The sequence below is a fragment of the Ornithodoros turicata genome, chromosome 4, assembly GCF_037126465.1.
Source record: "Ornithodoros turicata isolate Travis chromosome 4, ASM3712646v1, whole genome shotgun sequence".
NCBI lineage: Eukaryota > Metazoa > Arthropoda > Arachnida > Ixodida > Argasidae > Ornithodoros > Ornithodoros turicata.
Window position 1 is genome coordinate 57,280,723 of NC_088204.1, and position 18,243 is coordinate 57,298,965.

Consider the following 18,243-nt stretch of genomic DNA (forward strand, 5'->3'; position numbering starts at 1 on the left):
AAGTTTTCCACAGAGTCACGTAGAGACAGGTTGAATACATAAAGGAGGGCGGGGCAAGTAGGTCAGCATATCTTTAACATGTGGCAGCCTCATCTGCATTGCATCGGAACCCGGGCTCGCGCCCGTTCCACCGGCGAGTCACCAGGGTGCGTCATCTGAAGGGACATCCAGCCATTCTCTCTCACTCATCCTCCTTTCACTCTTACATTTTGCTCACTCATACACACATTCGTACGACGGGATCGACGCAGGCGGCAACTGTTGAACATGAAAGAACTGATGTTCTGAGGCTGGAACAACATAGAAGGGACAAATACATACAAAGCCTCAATTTGCCTAAGAAATTAACGATGAAAGATGAAAGTCACTGAAAAGGTTAGCCAGCTGTAGGACTCGAACCCACATCTTCTGGATTGCCGGTCCAGGGCTCTACCAATTGAGCTAAGCTAACACACCTTCTCAGCGGTTGCATATAGCGTTGTTGTTCACAACAGTAAAGCTGCTGCTCGTACCGGTCTCCTGCCTAGTCATTACCTACAAGTGGTGACCCAGACGTGATGAACGACCAGCCTCCGCCCTCGGCCACCGGCGATCCCTAAGCAACTCGCAGAGCTACAGCAGTTCCCCCAGCATCAGCCGGAGCGAGCCACACCGACTCTGTCACCGTTCTTCTGCACCACAGCGATCCCGTGCTTTGGTTCGGACAAGCTCAAGCACAATTTACGGCACGGCACATCACCAGCCTGGCAACCAAATTTGGTTACGTTCTTGCCGCGCTACCACCGGAAGTAGCACTTGAAATTAGTGACTTAATCCTTTCACTACCTCCGGAACGACCTTACGACGTAATGAGGCAAGAACTCATCCGCCGCACCTCGACGTCGGAACAACGCCGATTACAACAGCTGCTTCATGACGAACACCTCGGGGACCGGGAACCGACACAACTACTCCGCAGGATGCGCCAGCTGACGGGCAATGACACTGCTGACACTCCGCTCCTGAAGCAGTTATTCCTGCAGCGTCTTCCAACGCAGGTTCAGATTGTCCTGATAGTTGCTGGTAACATCACTTTCGAAGAGCAGGCTCCACTTGATCAGATTGTGGACCTTTCGGCTCATGCCCCCCATTGGCTGTTCAGGCTTCATCTTTTCATCCAGTTGTCGCTGCTAATCAGCATGCCATGGTACGAGCCCTTACCGCCTCCCGCTGGCGCTGTCCTTGCCAGTGTCTCCACACTCTCTGCGAGCGTACATCGCCTTCAGGCTTCTATCAAAAACCAAACTAAGCTGATGCCCGCCCTTGTCGCTTGTGACCTCCCCGTTCTCCGACTCCACTTCATTATCGCCGCCCAATTCATCGGCGCTATTCAAGCCCTCGACGTCTCTCCTCTCGTCGATCTCAGCCTGCTAGCCCATACTGCTGGTACCATCAGACCTTTGGCGCAACTGCTCGAAATTGCCAGCCCCCTTGTACCTGGTCGGGAAACCCGCCTCCAGGCGACCAGTGACGGCCAATGCCACCGGGAAACAATACAGCCGTCAGACAACAGATCTGAAAAGTCCTCGAGCAGGGGTGTGGTTCCTTTACCAGCTATGAAACCGTACTGCGACTTAGAAAAGACATTGTTCTTATCACAAAACGAAGTCATACTAAGGAACAGGTGCTTCTCCATAATCCCAGCCAAAGCTGGGAGTATGGAGATTGGTCGATAGTGTTCTGTTTGATCTTTACGCCCCTTTTTGTAAATTGGTCTAATAATAGCCCGTTTTAATGAAGCAGGTATTTTTCCGGTCGCAAAAATACCATTGAGTATGTAAACTATCACTAATGAAGTGATAGTTTCGTTGTAAATCCGAGATTCTGATATCATCACAGCCACACGACCTAGACGATAGTCCATTAATGATGCTGCGTATTTCCGGTTCCAAAAGTTCGGGAAGCGCACATGAGTCTGATACATTGGAAGGGACGTTAGGAGTTGTAGACCTAGACATAGTATGCTTATAGATGGAGGCAAAGAAATTACTAAATTGCTCGGCTAGTCCCTCTGAACTGAAGAAATTTCTCCTTAATGTCTCATCCAAGTTCTGCTTACTTGAGTGTCCCCTAATCTCATTAATCAGGCCTCAAGTCGCTTTGGGATTTCGTTTATATTGATCAAATTTGTTGAAAAAAATTGTTATGTTTAGAAAGACGAATTGAGGCACTTACTTTGTTGCGCAAGATTCTGAACTGAGACGTAAGACTCTGGTCAGCTGGGTGCCTACGGCATTTCTTCCAAAGATGTTCTTTTTGCATTATCAAATTCAAGATTTCACTATTAAGCCATGGTTCAGGTCGTCGTTTATGCAGCTTCTTAATCGTTGTAGCTGCTTCGTAGCTCTTCGAAAAATAGGACATAAATTTGTCGAGGGCTTCAAGATGGTCACTACACCTCTGTAGAGAGGGCCAATCATACAGAGCAAGGCTGTTGTCGAGCGTCGCTGTGTTGATGATCCTTATGAACTGATCAGTGAGTAGTGTGGGCGTTTCTTTGGTGTCGGTGAAGAGCAATGATAGGTAGTGGTCCGCGATTTTCTGCGGTATAACACCGGCCAAAAGTATCACGTCACGCGTTCTTACATTTATGTGGTCTAGGCAGGAAGACACAAAGCTATTACCTCTATGCTCTTCACGCGTTGGAATGGTTATTGTGGCCTCCATTCCAAACTCTGCGAAAATATTAAGGTAGTCCAACACAACGGATTTGTTCGGTTTCATGATATCAATATTCACATCGCCCAACATAAATATATCACTAATTTGATCTGAGGTTCGACAAAGTTCCCGAAATTCCGACAGGAAAATAAGAGTGTTTGAGTTAGGCGAACGATATAATCTTCTATGTGTATATGATTGTGTTCCTGGTGTGACAGGACCGTATCACAGGGCTCGCCCTCACGGTCCAATTGAACCTTGTATTTTTTAACTGACATAATTAAATAACTGACTGACTGATATATAGCTACAAGAGAAAATGATCGGTGAGCGTCAAACATCCTTAACGTCATGCATTCAAAGTTCGTTGTTCTGGTCATTATCCGTTCCACTGACCATCGAAGTTTTACAAGTACTGCGATCCCACCTCCCCTATACGACCCTCGCGTGTATGAAAAAAAAAAGTTAAAGCCTGGCGGTTAATAATGAATGTTTCATCTTCGGCAATATTTATTTGCGAAGACAATCACATCAAAAAGAGAGAGATCACTCCTTAGGTAACAGATAAATTCGCACCAGTGCTTTCTTGCACTTCTGAGGTTTACATACAGAAACCCCAAAGCATCACGGCTGGAACATGAATTTAAAACCTCTGACAAAGAAGACAGCTTATGAAGTCATACAGTCATGTCATTGTCAAAAGTTATACAAGGCGCTTGATATCCTCAGTCGAGATAAGACCCAAGATAGGTGCATCCTCGTTTTTCTTCACGAAGATTTTACCATTTTTTATCCATACAAAGCGATAACTTTGAGCTTTTGCTTTAGTTCTAGCCTGCCAGAAAAGTTGTTTATCCAAGCGAGTAAAATTTTCATTAAGGAAAACCCCTTCCGGGACAAGGCCTTCGATTGATAGACTACGGATAGACTTCCTAGCCTTCATCCAGCGTTCTCGAGCTTCCGTGTGCTTAAACTGTACGAGTACACTCTAAATCCGGCACCCGATATGTACCGCATGAAAGAGTACCCGCACCTGGGCCAAGCGGTACACATGAGGTACAGTCCTCAACCAGCAGGTACAGTTTGCGACCACTGCGAAATTCAAACGGTACAAGGGCTCCGAGACCCATCCGTACCGGCTAGGTACCTTTTAAGCGCGATCTATAGCAGCTGTACCTCATGTGTACCGCGCGTTTCCGGCGCATGAGTACGAACGCCTTCTCACGATATCCATGCGCTGCAAAAATATTTCGTGTGATTCCGAATACCAGTCAATAAATTCCCTTATGCAGCAGTGCCGTAATGGATGAGCACTATCATTCTGTCAAAGAAGTGCAATAACTAGAACCCGTGACTGTGAGGGATCGCACGTTTGGGAAGAATGCGTTTCTTGCAACCGCTGCAAATCAGTTTGTTTTGAAACGTCGGGGAGCGAGGACGAGTCTGCCCGGTCTTCGAAGAAATTCGTTCGGTGCGTATTATATCTCTGAAGTAATTATTCGTCTGCACGACGCATTTTCGTTTACCTTCGCTCTGATTCCCAGTGGTCCTGATCACCTGCAGGCTGGACACAACGACTGAGGGACGGAGACAACGAACTTTGTGCTTCATGCACGAACGTTGATGCGTGAATTAGAGGAGCCTAGATTGTCCCTTACACCTGGATTATACAAGCAAGTAGGCATGTTTTCAGGCAAGCTATGTCGGTTGTTAGATTTTTTTTACATATTATTTATATTATATTATTTATATAATTTTATTATTTATAATTAATATTATATATTATATATTATTATATTATTTTACGTATTTTCTCCTAGGTTACGTCCAGGCGATGTCCTAAATGGGTGAGTCAATCGTCTACTGTCGTCGGTGTTACGTTCTGCGGAAGAAACGCAAGTTGGGAAAAAACATGAATCCAAAGGTGTGGAAGAGATAAAGAAGCGTGACCACAGAGCAGCTGCAATGGTGAAGGAGGGATGCAGTGGTCATCGTTCATCCATATACGTTGTGCCCCGTGTGTTCGGCGTTTGTGCATCATGACAATGCACGCTCGCCATGGACAAGCATCACCCCTGAAATGAATACAATTTGCGAATAAAGGTATTTGTTTGATATCGTGCAGTGTAGTTTCCTGTGGCTGTTAATATATCGTGGAGGAGGGGAACCATCCCGACGGGTAGGCCTAAATCGTTGCGCGCTATCCGTTACATGTACCGCATGTGAGGGTGCATGCACCTCTTAATTTTAAGAGATACATCTTTTAAAAAATGTACCTCCTGGCCAAGCGGTACTTAACCGTTACATATGCGTTACCTGATTTAGAGTGTATCACTGATGTTTTGTTGGGCTTTGCCGGGAGCCGATGAGCGACATGCACGTCATCTCTGTTAAATGCTATGTGCGCTTTCTCGGCCAGGTCCGCCAGTACAGCTAGGACGTCTTCTCCAGGTGTAAAGGGTAAACCCTGAATATCAATGTTACGCCGTCTGCTATACTGCTCACTGTTATTGAGAGAGATATGCATGTCCCTCATCTCAGCAGCTTGGTCTGCAACCCTCTTTTCGAGTGCATTTGTCCTTGATTGCATCGCAGAAAGAGCAGTTTCCTTATTAGGTAAATCTACTAGAATAGTATCAGATTTTTCAGACAGAAATGAGACGGTGCCGCGAATTTCGTCCACGGTCTGCATGACTGGTAGCAGTGACTCCACGGTGGTCTTAATTGCTGAAAGCTCATCTACTTTGGATGAAAGTGAGAGAAGGCTACCAATGCTTTCTTTTAACGCGCCTAGTTCGCTCATGACTTTCGACAGGATAGCGCTTTCTACCTGATTGGGCTCTGCTATTTTGGTTGAAGCAGACCGCGCATCAGACGAGCGGCATGTTTTGCATTGCCATTCCTGTTTCTTTGTCGCGCTCATAGATCTGAAGGTTTTTTCGGCAATCCGAGCACATTGGGACCTTAAGTGGTATCCAAAATGACATATGGAACATTGACGAAACGCGCCATCAGCGGGTAGAAGCTTCGAACAAACTAGACATTCGGACATAGTTACAGTGCAGTCAGCAGTGGCAGAAGACTAACAAAGGAATAATACACAGAGTACGGTTGGATTATTACCTGTTAGAAGATATCAAGCTTAGCGTAAAACAGTGCCTACTGCCTAATGCGGTGCTTAGAATGGCTGTCGACGCTTATGAAGGGTGTCACAGTGCCGACGCCATGCAGAGGAGATAACGTGGCCAGCTTGAGGGAACCGGACGTATCACTGTTCTTTACCGGGCTCGACGGTTGATAGTCTGGAATTCCGTGTAGCGCACTAAGATCCTGCTGGAAGATATCAAGCTTTGCGTAAAACAGTCAAAATCAACTGCGACTGCCTTAATATCAATCAATAAATATAATATCAATAATATCACTAATAATAATAATAATAATAATAATAAATACCCTTGTTAGGCCCTAATCAGGTCCTTGTTAAAAAAAAGGCCATTCCTCCGTCTTTCTGCTAAAACGCTACACCATAGGTGTCGCGTTATTCCCGACTTCCCCATGTTGAGGTTAACGCCGTCACACAGGCGCACGAGACTCGACGCCAACGTTTTCCTACAAGCATAAACCTCATCAACCTCTTGGATGGATCACATGACAAATCTGCCTATGTAGCTGCGGGACGAGCCTCGGCCGGGCTGAGGGTTTGGCAGTTTCAGTCGGACTATGGTCGGCTAAGCCACGGAGATTGCAAATCATCGAAGTTGCCTCGGCAAACCTTATTTTTCTTGTTATTCAAGCGCGTGCCTCCTGACATCAACCTGCTGGCTGCGATAACACACAGATAATGCGCACAACCTCATGAAAACAGTCATTGAAAATCTGTTGATATTCTGCTGCACTGTCTCAACAGAGCCTATACATTTTGTGTTGAAAAAACATCAAATCCGGCACTGACTTACACACCTTCCTGTGTGTGCAAAAAAAAAAAAAACATTCCCTCATGTTAAACAAACGTACATCCGAGCGCTCGAAGCGCTACATCCAAGCGCTAATAAGTACACAGCAGGGGAGATGTCGAGCCTGCAAGATCCCTACGCGACTGCAGCGCCAAGACAGCGCGGCTTCAGTGGCGGGCCGCGGAAACAATTCGTGTTTGTCAAGTGAGACATCTAAGAACAACCGGCCTCGCTGGCTCAGTTGGTAGCGTGTTCACCTTCTGACCCCGAGATCGCGGGCTCGAACGCAGCCGAGGACGCCAACAACTTGGCGGCAGGGTACAAGTTGCTTAGACACGCCGTCTTCCGCGAGGGACATTAAATACGGGGTGCCGTGTGGTGAGCTTTCATCGCACGGTAAAGAACCCTCAGGTGGGCAAAAGCAATTCACAGACCGACCGCTGTGGCGTCGCTCATGATCTTAGTTGTCTCGCGACGTAAACCCCCCAATTATTATTATTACATCTCCGAACGCTTGCACAAAACAACATATTGTCTTCAAAACAACATAACACAGGAAATGCAAATACAAAGCGGGCAACGCTTAAAAAAGGAAAAAAAACAAAAGAACACTGGCTCGAGTGTGCATGTCACACAACCGCTTCAATCCAACATGCGTCGCGTTTCTTTGGTCCTTCCGTTCACTCTTCGCTCGTTTCTATAGGCTGATCCCACAACGGTACACTGCACTGGATTGCACGAAAATGATCAGCGGAATTCAACATGCCTTATATGCCAAAAAGGCGTATCGCGACATCTTTAGTTTCTTTGTGTAGCTGCAGACTACTGGAAGGTTACGCTTGTTAGTTTTAAAACGAACACTGAAATTAAGTCCAGTGATGTTGTAGGATACAGTTAAACTACACCGAAAGTATACTAACTACAGTGCAACATTTACTGGTTTGTAACAATAGAAAAAACCCCGTAAGCGTCGATTTGGAATGTAAAAGAGATTCCTCGTATACGGCCTCTCAACCGTACTCATAAAAATACAGTATATCAGGAGAGGTTGTGTTGTATGCCTTGCGCTTAATATTCACAGCACTTTCAGACGACGGCGACATAGTATCATAAGAGTGTTCTGCCTTCAATTTTCAACTCTGCTTCTCACAGAGTAGCTTGTGGCTTCCAGTTGCTTGCTGCTGCTTCTTTCTTTCTTCCCTGCACGCTATATCCATGTCGTTCCTGATTGTTCGGTGTCGTTAATGTAGTCGTCGCAAAGCTACATGTTGAACTTACAAGATCTTCGCCGGAGCCGAAACAGGAACCGCTGCGGGGCCAGACGTGGAGCCGACGACGGTATCGTATCGGGCTGCCCAACCCAGCCCGACCCAGACACTCATTTTTTGCGCACGTGGCCGATTTCGGCTTCTGCGTTTCATTCATGCGCAGCGAAGTTGCAGTGCACTTGTGGGAGCTCGACCGGAGCCAGAGAAAGAGACAACCGGTTCGGCCAGTGCGGCAGCAGAATGTTTATTATTCGGAGCGCGGGCTCCAGAAGCGTGAGCGTGTTGTAGTCAGCACTTCATTGTCTCTTGGATCATGGCGCACTACAAACTACCCTCCCCCACGGGGGACTGGAAGGATCGTCCGAAGCAAGGGAGCCCAGGCAACGGACTGTTTAGGGCGCGGAGCGGGGGACACTGCGCCCGATGGAAGAGGTGTGTCGAAGGCCTGCACGGAGGGCGCGTCGATGAAGGCTGGCTTGGTGCGGTCTATGGACACCGTTTCCGGCTTGCCGTTGAGGTCGATGACGAGGGTCTTCGTGTCATGACGGAGCACTTTGTGCGGGCCGGAATATGGGGCCTCAAGAGCCCATCGAAACCTGTCTACGCGGAGAAAAATGTGCGAGGCTTCAGATAGGGCCTTGGGAACGTATCCGGGCGACGGCGGGGGAGGGCGGGTAGCCGTAGGATGAAGGCGGGAGAGTGTAGATTGTAGACGCGGCACGTAGTCAGAGGGGGCATCGGGCGGCACGGGGGAGGCTTGAAACACGTCAGCAGGTAGCTGGATGGTGGTGCCGTACACTAATTCCGCGGAGGAACACTGGATGTCAGGCTTCAAGGCCGCGGGAATGCCGAGGAGGACCAGCGGCAGATTCCCGGTCCAGTGCTGGGGTGCGCCGCGGGCCATCAGGGCTTGCTTGAGATGCCAATCCAAACGCTCCACCAAGCCGTTGGAGGAAGGGTGGTACGCGGTGGTGCGGAGACGCGTGGTACCAAGGAGCTTGGTGAATGCTGCGAATAGGCGGCTCTCGAATTGGGGACCGCGATCAGTGACGACTTCCGTTGGCACGCCGAAACGGGCGATCCAGGAGGAAAGAAACGTGGAAGCGACCGTTTTGGCCGTTGAATCCGCCATGGGGGTTGCCTCTGGCCAACGGGTGAAGCGATCCATGCATGTGAGAATGTATCGTTGGCCATGAGAGTGAGGGAGGGGGCCCACGATGGGTCGATGTGCACGGTAGCAAAGCGGTGTGACGGAGGGAGGAACGTGCCAATCGGAGACTTGGTGTGGCGGTGGCACTTTGATAGCTGGCAAGGAGTGCAAGCGCTGACCCATCTTCTGACGTCCTGGCGCACTCCCGGCCATACGTAACGATCCGTGATCAGCGTAATGGTGGCGCGTACGCCGGGGTGTGCGAGGCCGTGGATGCTATTGAATATGGGTTTCCGCGGGAGTCCGACCGCGACGGAATTGACGTGCGGCGCCGGGGCTGGCGCGTGGGTGCCACCCTGGGAGGTCATGGAGACGTTCGGTACGTCCGGGTCGCCATATGTGGGAGCTCGACCGGAGCCAGAGAAAGAGACAACCGGTTCGGCCAGTGCGGCAGCAGAGAAGAATGTTTATTATTCGGAGCGCGGGCTCCAGAAGCGTGAGCGTGCTGTAGTCAGCACTTCGTTGTCTCTTGGATCACGCCGCACTATAAACTATGTTAAAGGGGGTGTAAACAGGCGGCCAAACATTTAATAAATAATGGTATCCCATGAAAGAACGCAGGTCATAATACCAAAGTATACATTTCGTTCGGCTCGTGTCAGCTCAGTGAGGCATATAAATGCTTTCAAAGATGACTAACCAGCGCGCCTCTCTTCACCACGCACCAGAGGTGGGCACCCTCGCGAGGGCTTGTGAGGGTGAGGGCTCCCTCACCCTCACCTCACGGAATTAGAGATGAGGTGAGAGCATTGGAGCAATGGTTGAGGTGGGGTGAGGTGAGGTGAGGAAAAATCTTCCTAGAAGACGCTGAGGTGAGGTGAGGGAAAAATTTTCCTTGGGAAAGACTGAGGTGAGGTGAGGTGAGGAAAATTTTCTGAAGAACTTTTTGAGATGAGGTGAGGAAATTTTTTCTCCAGAAAGGCTGAGGTGAGGTGGGATGAGATACATTTTCTGAAAAATTTTTGAGGTGAGGTGAGGTGAGGGAAATTTCGTTAAAATTTTCTGAGGTGAGGATTCCTTTTTCATGTGAGGTCAGGACTTTTTTTCGTGTGTCTAGAGAAGAAAAGGGAAAATTTGTCCGAAAATTTTTAGGTGATATGAGGCAAGTTGGCAAAAGGTAGTTGTTAGGGCTGTCTTCTTTACTTTATTTGTTTTTTCAGTGACTGTTGGAAACCGAACGACGCGAGTCGTTGCACTTCACTATCAATTATCGCTGCTTATTGACTGGTCCTGAGTCCTGACGATGGGTCTAGACTCTGGCTGCACATCCCACAAAAAGTAGGGGGCAATATGGGCACGACATTGGGTGCACTGATGACGTGACACTCATACGATTACGATTCACAAAGCTGCGCTTCGATTCGACCACCACTGTAGCGCTCAACCTATCGGATGCCATGCGATGGCGGTGAACGAGACAATTAGCAATGCACCTGCCATCCCACTAGCTGATGGCGAGCGGCCATGATATAATGCGTAGGACATGATCCGTAAATAATTTTAGCTATCATCGCCATTCATCAGGTACTCGCCGCAGTCGTGGCGCTTTCTGGCCTCTGTTGCGCTTGCGCCACAAACACCTACAGTCACAATCTACCGCTGAAGCAGAGAGTCGGGACCTGATGCTTTAGTCTCGATAGTCGATACTTGCTTTACGCTGCGTACGCTGCGTGAGAAGCGTCGACCTTGAGCAGGGAGGGGCACCCTCCTAACTGCAAGTGAGGTGAGGGCGCCTTGAACCCCCTCACCTCACGGAATTTGAGGTGAGGTGAGGTGAGGAAAATTTTTTTATGCAAGGCTGAGGTGAGGTGAGGTGAGGTGAGGGAAATTCTCTGAAAAGGTTTTGAGGTGAAGTGAGGTGAGGAAAGATTTTTTCAGGAAAGGCTGAGGTGAGGTGAGGAAATTTTTCTGATAATGTTTTGAGGTGAGGTGAGGCGAGGAAAATTTTCTGAAAAATTATTTGAGGTGAGGGCAGGCCAGGAAAATTCTCTGAATTTTTTTGAGGTGAGGTGAGGGAATTTCTCCGAAAAGTAGTTGAGGTGAGGACAAAGCTCCGCCCAGGAAAATCGAGGTGAGGGCAAAGACCGTGAGGAGTTTTGCCCACCTCTGCCACGCACACGTCTCATGGCTACGTAGCCTTTTCCCGTCCAATCGAGGGACTTTGGACCCAATAAACAGGCTTCATTATCAGCTGCGAGGCGGAGTGCTCCGTTTGTTTCTGTGGAACTGCATTTTACGCTCCGTGGTTCTGAGCGTCATGACATCTCCAACATCTCCGGCTGAACTGAGCACGACTGAGCGCCTAATACTGAATTCTGACGAGAACGTCAACTTTCGCAATTCGGACCCGGGTACCTCTCAGTCACGAAGTGCCATGGCCAGCGCGCTACTTACTGAGCCAAGCGAGCGGGATGCCGCGTGGCCCAAACTAAAGTACGGCAGCTCAGCCGGCGGAACCATTTGAAGATGACGAAGATGACCCAGTGCGCACCTGAGATTCCGGAACTGTAGCGCCCCCGATATTCATTCGCGCCTGCGGTGGGCTGCGTCCTACTGCGCGGAAAACGTCGTGGCTATAGAAGTGACGACGCCCACTTCTGTGTCGCCAACAACGGCGACCCGGTCCTGCCCTAACGCCCCCCCCCCCCCCCGCCCCACGCGCGGAAAACGTAGTGTACATGTGCTATCTAAATTCAATGCGTTTCTCCTCCAGTTTGAGGTTATAATTGGTTAAATTTTGAATAGAATAAGACTCGCATTCATCTAGTCATTTTTTTGTAAATGAAATGAAATCATACGTGGAACCCTCGATCGTAATTGGTGAGGAAAGCGCCACGTCAGAATGACGTAAAGTTAGAGCGCAGGGTAGAGCTCAAAGGAGAAAGAGTACAGTGAATATTTCATCCGTATGCAAGTGCCTTCTGGACTTGAGCGATAGTAATTACAAGGAGCTTTCACTGCCTAAGATGCAATAATATAACGCAGAGAAATGCGCACCTTGCACACCTGTTTACGGCCGCTTTACCCGAAGTACCCCAAAATTGTGCTTATAAAGTAGAGTACATAAAAGGCATAAGTGATATTTGAAGTGCAATACAATGTACCTTATTGCACATTGCTTAAAGTGACAGTCGCATCCGGAAACGGGTCTATCAAATTGATACCATAATGTTCGGTATCGTTCATTGGTCTATTTGACCAATTTTCATGACTGGGAACTGCTTAGATATTAAATAAACGAATTTTAAAGATCAGAGCAGCCTCCGCAGCCGCGGAGGCTCCAGCGGGACCGGCATCAACGTGACTTATTTGTCTAAGCGAACCAGAGGGCTGCGCTGGCTGGGAGCAGTCGACCATGTTGTTATTCTCTCCAAGTTCGTCTGCTCTGCTTTCGACACTTGTGAATAATGGGAAATTTGCTGACATTTCTTTCACGTCTGGAAGCACCGAAGTGATCATGTCAGGCGGTGCACGTTGTTACGGTCCTGGTTATATGAAGACGCCCACAGCTAACCCAGTGGTGTTTCACGAGCCGAGGGACCGCGAGACGAAGCGAAAGTGGGAAGATGCAATTTCCTGTGCAAACCCTGACCTACGAGAAAAACTACGCGTCTGTGCTTCGCATTTTTCGGACGACGTCTACAGGTCCACTGACATTAAGCGAATGCGCGTAGAGATTCCAGTAAAAAAGAAAGCGTTTGAGTTGACGCCATGCCGATATCCACTGAACAAAGGCAACTACTCAGCATGCCATTGCCCGAGGTAAGTGACATCTCTTTCGCAGCCTCAATGGGCTATAATGATTTGAAGATATGGTGCTACGACGACGCTTTCACGGAATTCGTGTGTGCCAGCTAGGATGTACGGCCCGTCGTAAAACAATAAAATTAGCATGGGCTCAGCCACAAACCATGCGAGAAAGATATATAGCTGTTACAACCTGCGCACACACAGTACTGCATGACGCTTTTGCAGTTAAGATTTGCGTGAAACGTAAAATGCTGTATGTGCGCACTTGGAACACACCCACTGGTTCAAATCGGTGCAGAATAAGTTGATTAATTTCAGCTAGGAGCATTTGATCTTATTTATCGAATGAAATCAGTTGATCAGATTAGAGATAACTTTTTCCCACAATAAAAAGTGCTTCAAATTGAATGGGGTTCCATCTATGGCACAGAGCATAAATAGTACTACCTTATTAGCATGAAATAATATTTCTTGTTCAGAGCAATATTGGATTATCACTGCCTAAAACAGTAGACTGCATAAATAACATCTCCGCAGTTGAATGTGACTCTTCCAAATAGTATTATAGTGTCATTTTATCCACATTTTATTGTGAATTGATGCCACATTACGATACAGTCACACTTTTCAGAAACCCACAACTTTCTGCAACCTTGCCTTGCAGGTACTCAGACCCACTTCCTGATGCCAAGTAGGGCAAGCCTTCCACCTTCTAGCACCCGCCAACATAGTGTAGTCGTTCTTGGGGTATGCAGAGACGAGCACAGCTAAAAGTGTGCAGCTGGCATCCTATGGCGATATCAGCTGTTCCACACCAGCACCTCGAGATCCTGATATAACAGCTGCGTCAACGTGGTATGGTGAAGCATATGTTGTAGAAGCATAATTATTTTATCGGGCGCAGCGATTCAGCGTAACCTCTCTGCATCCAACCATCCTATCTGCCGTGCAGTAATATTTTGAGAGCTGACGAACTAGATTTTGTTTCCTTCTTAAGTAGAACAAGACCGTAGAACCCTTGTCGAAGGGCCCATCTTGCGCCAACAGCAGCACTCACATCATTATAACAACAAGAGGCACATGGCTGAAAGGAACAATTGCCTGCAGTTGCGGCATCCAGAGCACATGGTCAAGCCAGCCCTGGGTAGAAAATAGGTCACTGGGAAGCACCCTCCTGTGCTAAGCCATTCTCTTTGAGGGAATGAATGTTGCAAAGGCGCTTCGCATGTTTGACATATGAAAGTGTCTACCCTGACGAAATCACATGCAGTATTTAAAGGCATAAAGCAGCATTTCTTATTTCTTGCTGTGAATGACATGAGTGCACTAATGTGGTACAACTTTGGACAGTACAAGTCTCATGCTCGTAGCTGTTTCTATTTCCTACATGTAATTAAGACTTAAGCACTACTGAGAGGCGAAACTTTGATGCTGTCTTATATGTCTTTTGTTGAGGTGTTGTCATATTCTGCACAGGGCTTGTAATTCTAATTCTCCCATCATATTTCTTTAAATACTGTGGTAATTATGAGGACAGTGCACAGAAGGACAACAGTCAAAATATTGGTAGCTGTCCTCCAGAGGCACTTTCCTTTACACTTCCCAACCAATTTGCTGTATTTTTTACCTGTTTACGTTTATGGACAAAGATGTCCAAAGTAGCATCAGGGAGAAATTGTTTCATAAACTACTTCTTATTGCGGACATATTTTGCGTGAGTTAGTTGCTGTTTGATTTGCCTCTCACTTGTGCTGCTGTTGCATTTCAGGGATGCGTTAGGTTGACCCTCCCCTCTGCACGTCAACTCCCGGTGCCCATGCACCTTGGACCTCCTGGCTAGGCTGCTAGCTCTTGGTACATTAACCCATCCTACACGCAAATGGGGACCGAGGGCCCTGCACCTGAATGCATCACTGTGAAGTTGAACATGGTGGAGAACCCACAGGGACAAGTACAACAAACACACACAGTGTTCAAATAGCATCTGGCTTATTTGAACGAACACCCCTAGTCCAAATAAATCTGTTACTAGTTGAACACTCTGTGTTTGTTGTCCTTGTCTCTGTCCATTCTCCAATATGTTAAGTCCAAACAGACATGCTCTATTGTTGCACTATAAAGTTTTCAAGATAAAGCAAAATTTCAGTCATGCTTTGCTTATCCTTTTATTGTGGAGTTCAATGTATATCTACACCACATTACAGAGCTGAAACAAGACATGGACAGCAGGAATGAGACAGGTCTCAATGTTATGCCGCCTGACATGAGTTACAACTGGACTGATCAGAAAGATTTACTTGCAGCTTGTTAGCTTACAACACGAGATTGCTGTGGAGCAAAAGGACGCAAAGAGCAGCAATTTATATGAAACCTGCATAAAATGGAATAAGTGTGCGAACACATGTACACTCACATAATTTGCATGTCCTACGAATACAGGCAGCATCTTCAACCAGCAAGAGACAGGGACACAAAGATGCACAACAAGACTATCTACTTCACTATAGCAACTGCGTGACAGAATACAACAAAGACATATCTTTTACTTAAAGAAAAATTTAAGAACACAGGCGCAAGACCTGGAAAATCTGGGATCTCTTCGGGAAAAACTGTGGACAGCTTCTTCTAGTAATCTTTTACTTAGTTGCCAGTAAAGCAGATTGTCTTGCTGTGCGTGTCCGTGTCCCTGTCTCGTCCTGTTGGAGAATGCTCGCTCAGTACAGACTACTCCACTTCGCAAGTTTGCTCCGAATACAGGCAAGTAGTAAAACTCAGTGTCACCAATATACTGCATTGTAAAAAAAAAATGATATCCATAGTAAGGTAAGTTATAACATGTAATTGGGATATGTCATCCTTCTGAATCTGTTAGTACCCTCATATGGCGATTGGACGAGCAACAGCACATCCAGGTAGCCCCAGATCCAGCTGGTGAATCATAGACACCTGTGAGGAAAAAAGATCCTTAAATCTGCTGCATCAATTAAAAAGGGTAAAAGCACTAAAATATACCTTGTGCATTGGAAGACAACCAAGCTACACTCTACACAGGATATAGACATGAAGCAACATATCTACAAAGTATGCCACTAAAGTGTGTTTGGTGTGTGTGTGACCCTTCTTAGTGTTTGTCCTGTACAGTTAACATCGTAGCCCAACATGCCCAACAAGATGTTTCACGTAATATAATAAGCAGGGTGGGACTGGTTCAAATGAGATGCTTTTCTGAATTCAGGCGATAAAAAATGGGGTGCTAGTTGTGGAGACACATGCATTTCATGTGAAATACAGCAGAAAAGGAAGAGATAGACGCAAGATTTGATACGGAATTTGTAGCGATGGCTGCGAGATTTCTAGCTATCTAGCAATCGTTTGAAAGTGATAACCAGTGCCCCTCAAAGAAATTGAAAAAAAACCATGGTACTGTACCTGTTGTCTGTTGGAGCATGAAGTTGCAGCCGGTAGCATAGGTCGGGGAAAAAAGAGGATGCTCCGTAATGCACTAGAACAATGTGCTAGTGCAGAGCGTCGCTACCGGGCCCACTGCACGGCAACACAGTACACGTTCGGCTCCTCTGATTGCAAAACCCGCAGAGGCAGCTGTTGGGCTGTTGTTTTTTAAGTGGGCGTCTGTCAAGCACTGAATCGAAAAGCTGCTCGTAAGTGACGAACGGCGTATGATCGTCGCGACCATTTTCGTCGCGGTATCTCTAGGATACAGTGTCGTTGCAACGGATCCGTAGAACAAGGATCATTGTCCTCTATTACTGCATCACTGCTGTCCTCGCCAGGAAATCTCTGGATAGCGACGACAGGTAACACATTCGCTCGCGTCGGATATGTTGACATCCAAATGCCTTGCAGAGCTTGCAGACGACGGCGGATCAAAAGCGTCCCGGTATAGATTCTGGAGGCCGCGCCCGGATTGGTTCTGAGATAAATACGTTTCCACACTTTTTGAGAGAGGGATTAGCGGAATACAACAACATCCGTCGTCTGCTCTTGTCGTGTATTCCATCGAATAACAGCCGGACAACGCCACTATTTGTTGTGGGGTTTTCGATGGCGTGTTCAGAGTCCATAAGGAATAAAATGACACTAAAGCTTCGAAATCGCCCGAAACGGATGCGACTGTCACTTTAACGTAAAATAGACAGTAATGGGAAACGGTATATAATTTAAAAGAAAAAGAAATGGAGAAAGTAATTATGTTTTCATTGGCATTTAGTAGGCATTTTTTGCACGTGCTGGTTCTGAAGCCCAACTAGGTTAAGGTTCAACCATGAACATAAACTCCGACAATTGGCGTAAATTTGCATTTACTTCTGCATCGGCAACCATCTGGGTTAGTGCTAAGTATGTTTATTTCCAGATTTATTCATGTGTTCATATCTTGCATAATATCACAAAGGAGATAGCATTCTTCTTGTTCAAATATGCTGCTTCCAGACACAAAATTTACATATTCATATTTTCCGTTTTCGTATTTTCATTTTCAGGTGAACGCCCGCATACTTGATGGGGAAGCACGGGATGAAAGTAAGGGAGTACAGTACAAAGTACACAATTTGCAAACCAACAAAAGTAGAGTACAAGTACTCGGGTATACACTTAAAGTAATATTTATGCACTTGGTACTGCAAGTACTCCCCATCACTGCAACTACCTTGACCAAAGGCAGCACAGTGCCGTCATGTAATGTACTCGATTATCTGCACGAAGAACTTCGGGAAATACTTAGTACACTACGAAATGCTACCATAAACTGATCCCACTTACACTGACCACTGACACGAAATGAAACGCACGAAATAAATGAGCTTCACTAAAATCTCCTTCCACGATCATGCCCTTTTCTACTTTTTTTAAATTTCTAATCTCGTGTCGCTGTTCCTGAATTTTTGTTTCTCTCTGGAAGGAAGTTACAAAATTATGAAATTCGTCAAAGCACGTCCGAGTGCACATTTTGCGTGTAGGAAAGTAATCAGAAGAACCAGAAACGTTACGTTCTTAACGCTTATTACGTTCTCACTAAGCATGTCTGGACAGAACATCGAAATGCACTTTTCGAGGAAACGTGTTTCGACTCCTGCACTCGATGAGCAATTCGAGTTGTCATTTCAGTTCGCAGAGTTTAAACCGAAAGTTGTCATATCGTTTTGGTTACGAGGAAGCGCCTGTATGTTTACTCTACGATGAATTTCTACGAACTAGCCCAACACCCTTCCCTCCTGCTAAATCGGCCGTTGCATTAACCAGCGACTCAGGGAACATCATACTTCCTTAAATTATACTCCCAGCAGACACCTGTCTTGTCACTGCAGAGACTGTGGGTGACTACCCATGTGAGAAACAACCGTAG

The 18,243-nt window shown here is 46.9% G+C and overlaps 1 protein-coding gene across 1 annotated transcript; it reads right to left on the reverse strand.

Moving 5' to 3' along the window:
* Window positions 1-8,249: 8,249 nt before the first annotated feature.
* LOC135392468 (uncharacterized) lies at window positions 8,250-9,254 on the reverse strand. The gene has a single exon (XM_064623177.1). It carries the CDS (start codon window positions 9,252-9,254, stop codon window positions 8,250-8,252), a length of 1,005 nt encoding a protein of 334 aa, XP_064479247.1.
* Between the last annotated feature and the right edge of the window lie 8,989 nt (window positions 9,255-18,243).

What these genes read in the sequence shown, in the direction of transcription:
- LOC135392468 (XM_064623177.1), bottom strand. Translation starts at nt 9,254, where the DNA reads ATGGGTCAGCGCTTGCACTCCTTGCCAGCTATCAAAGTGCCACCGCCA.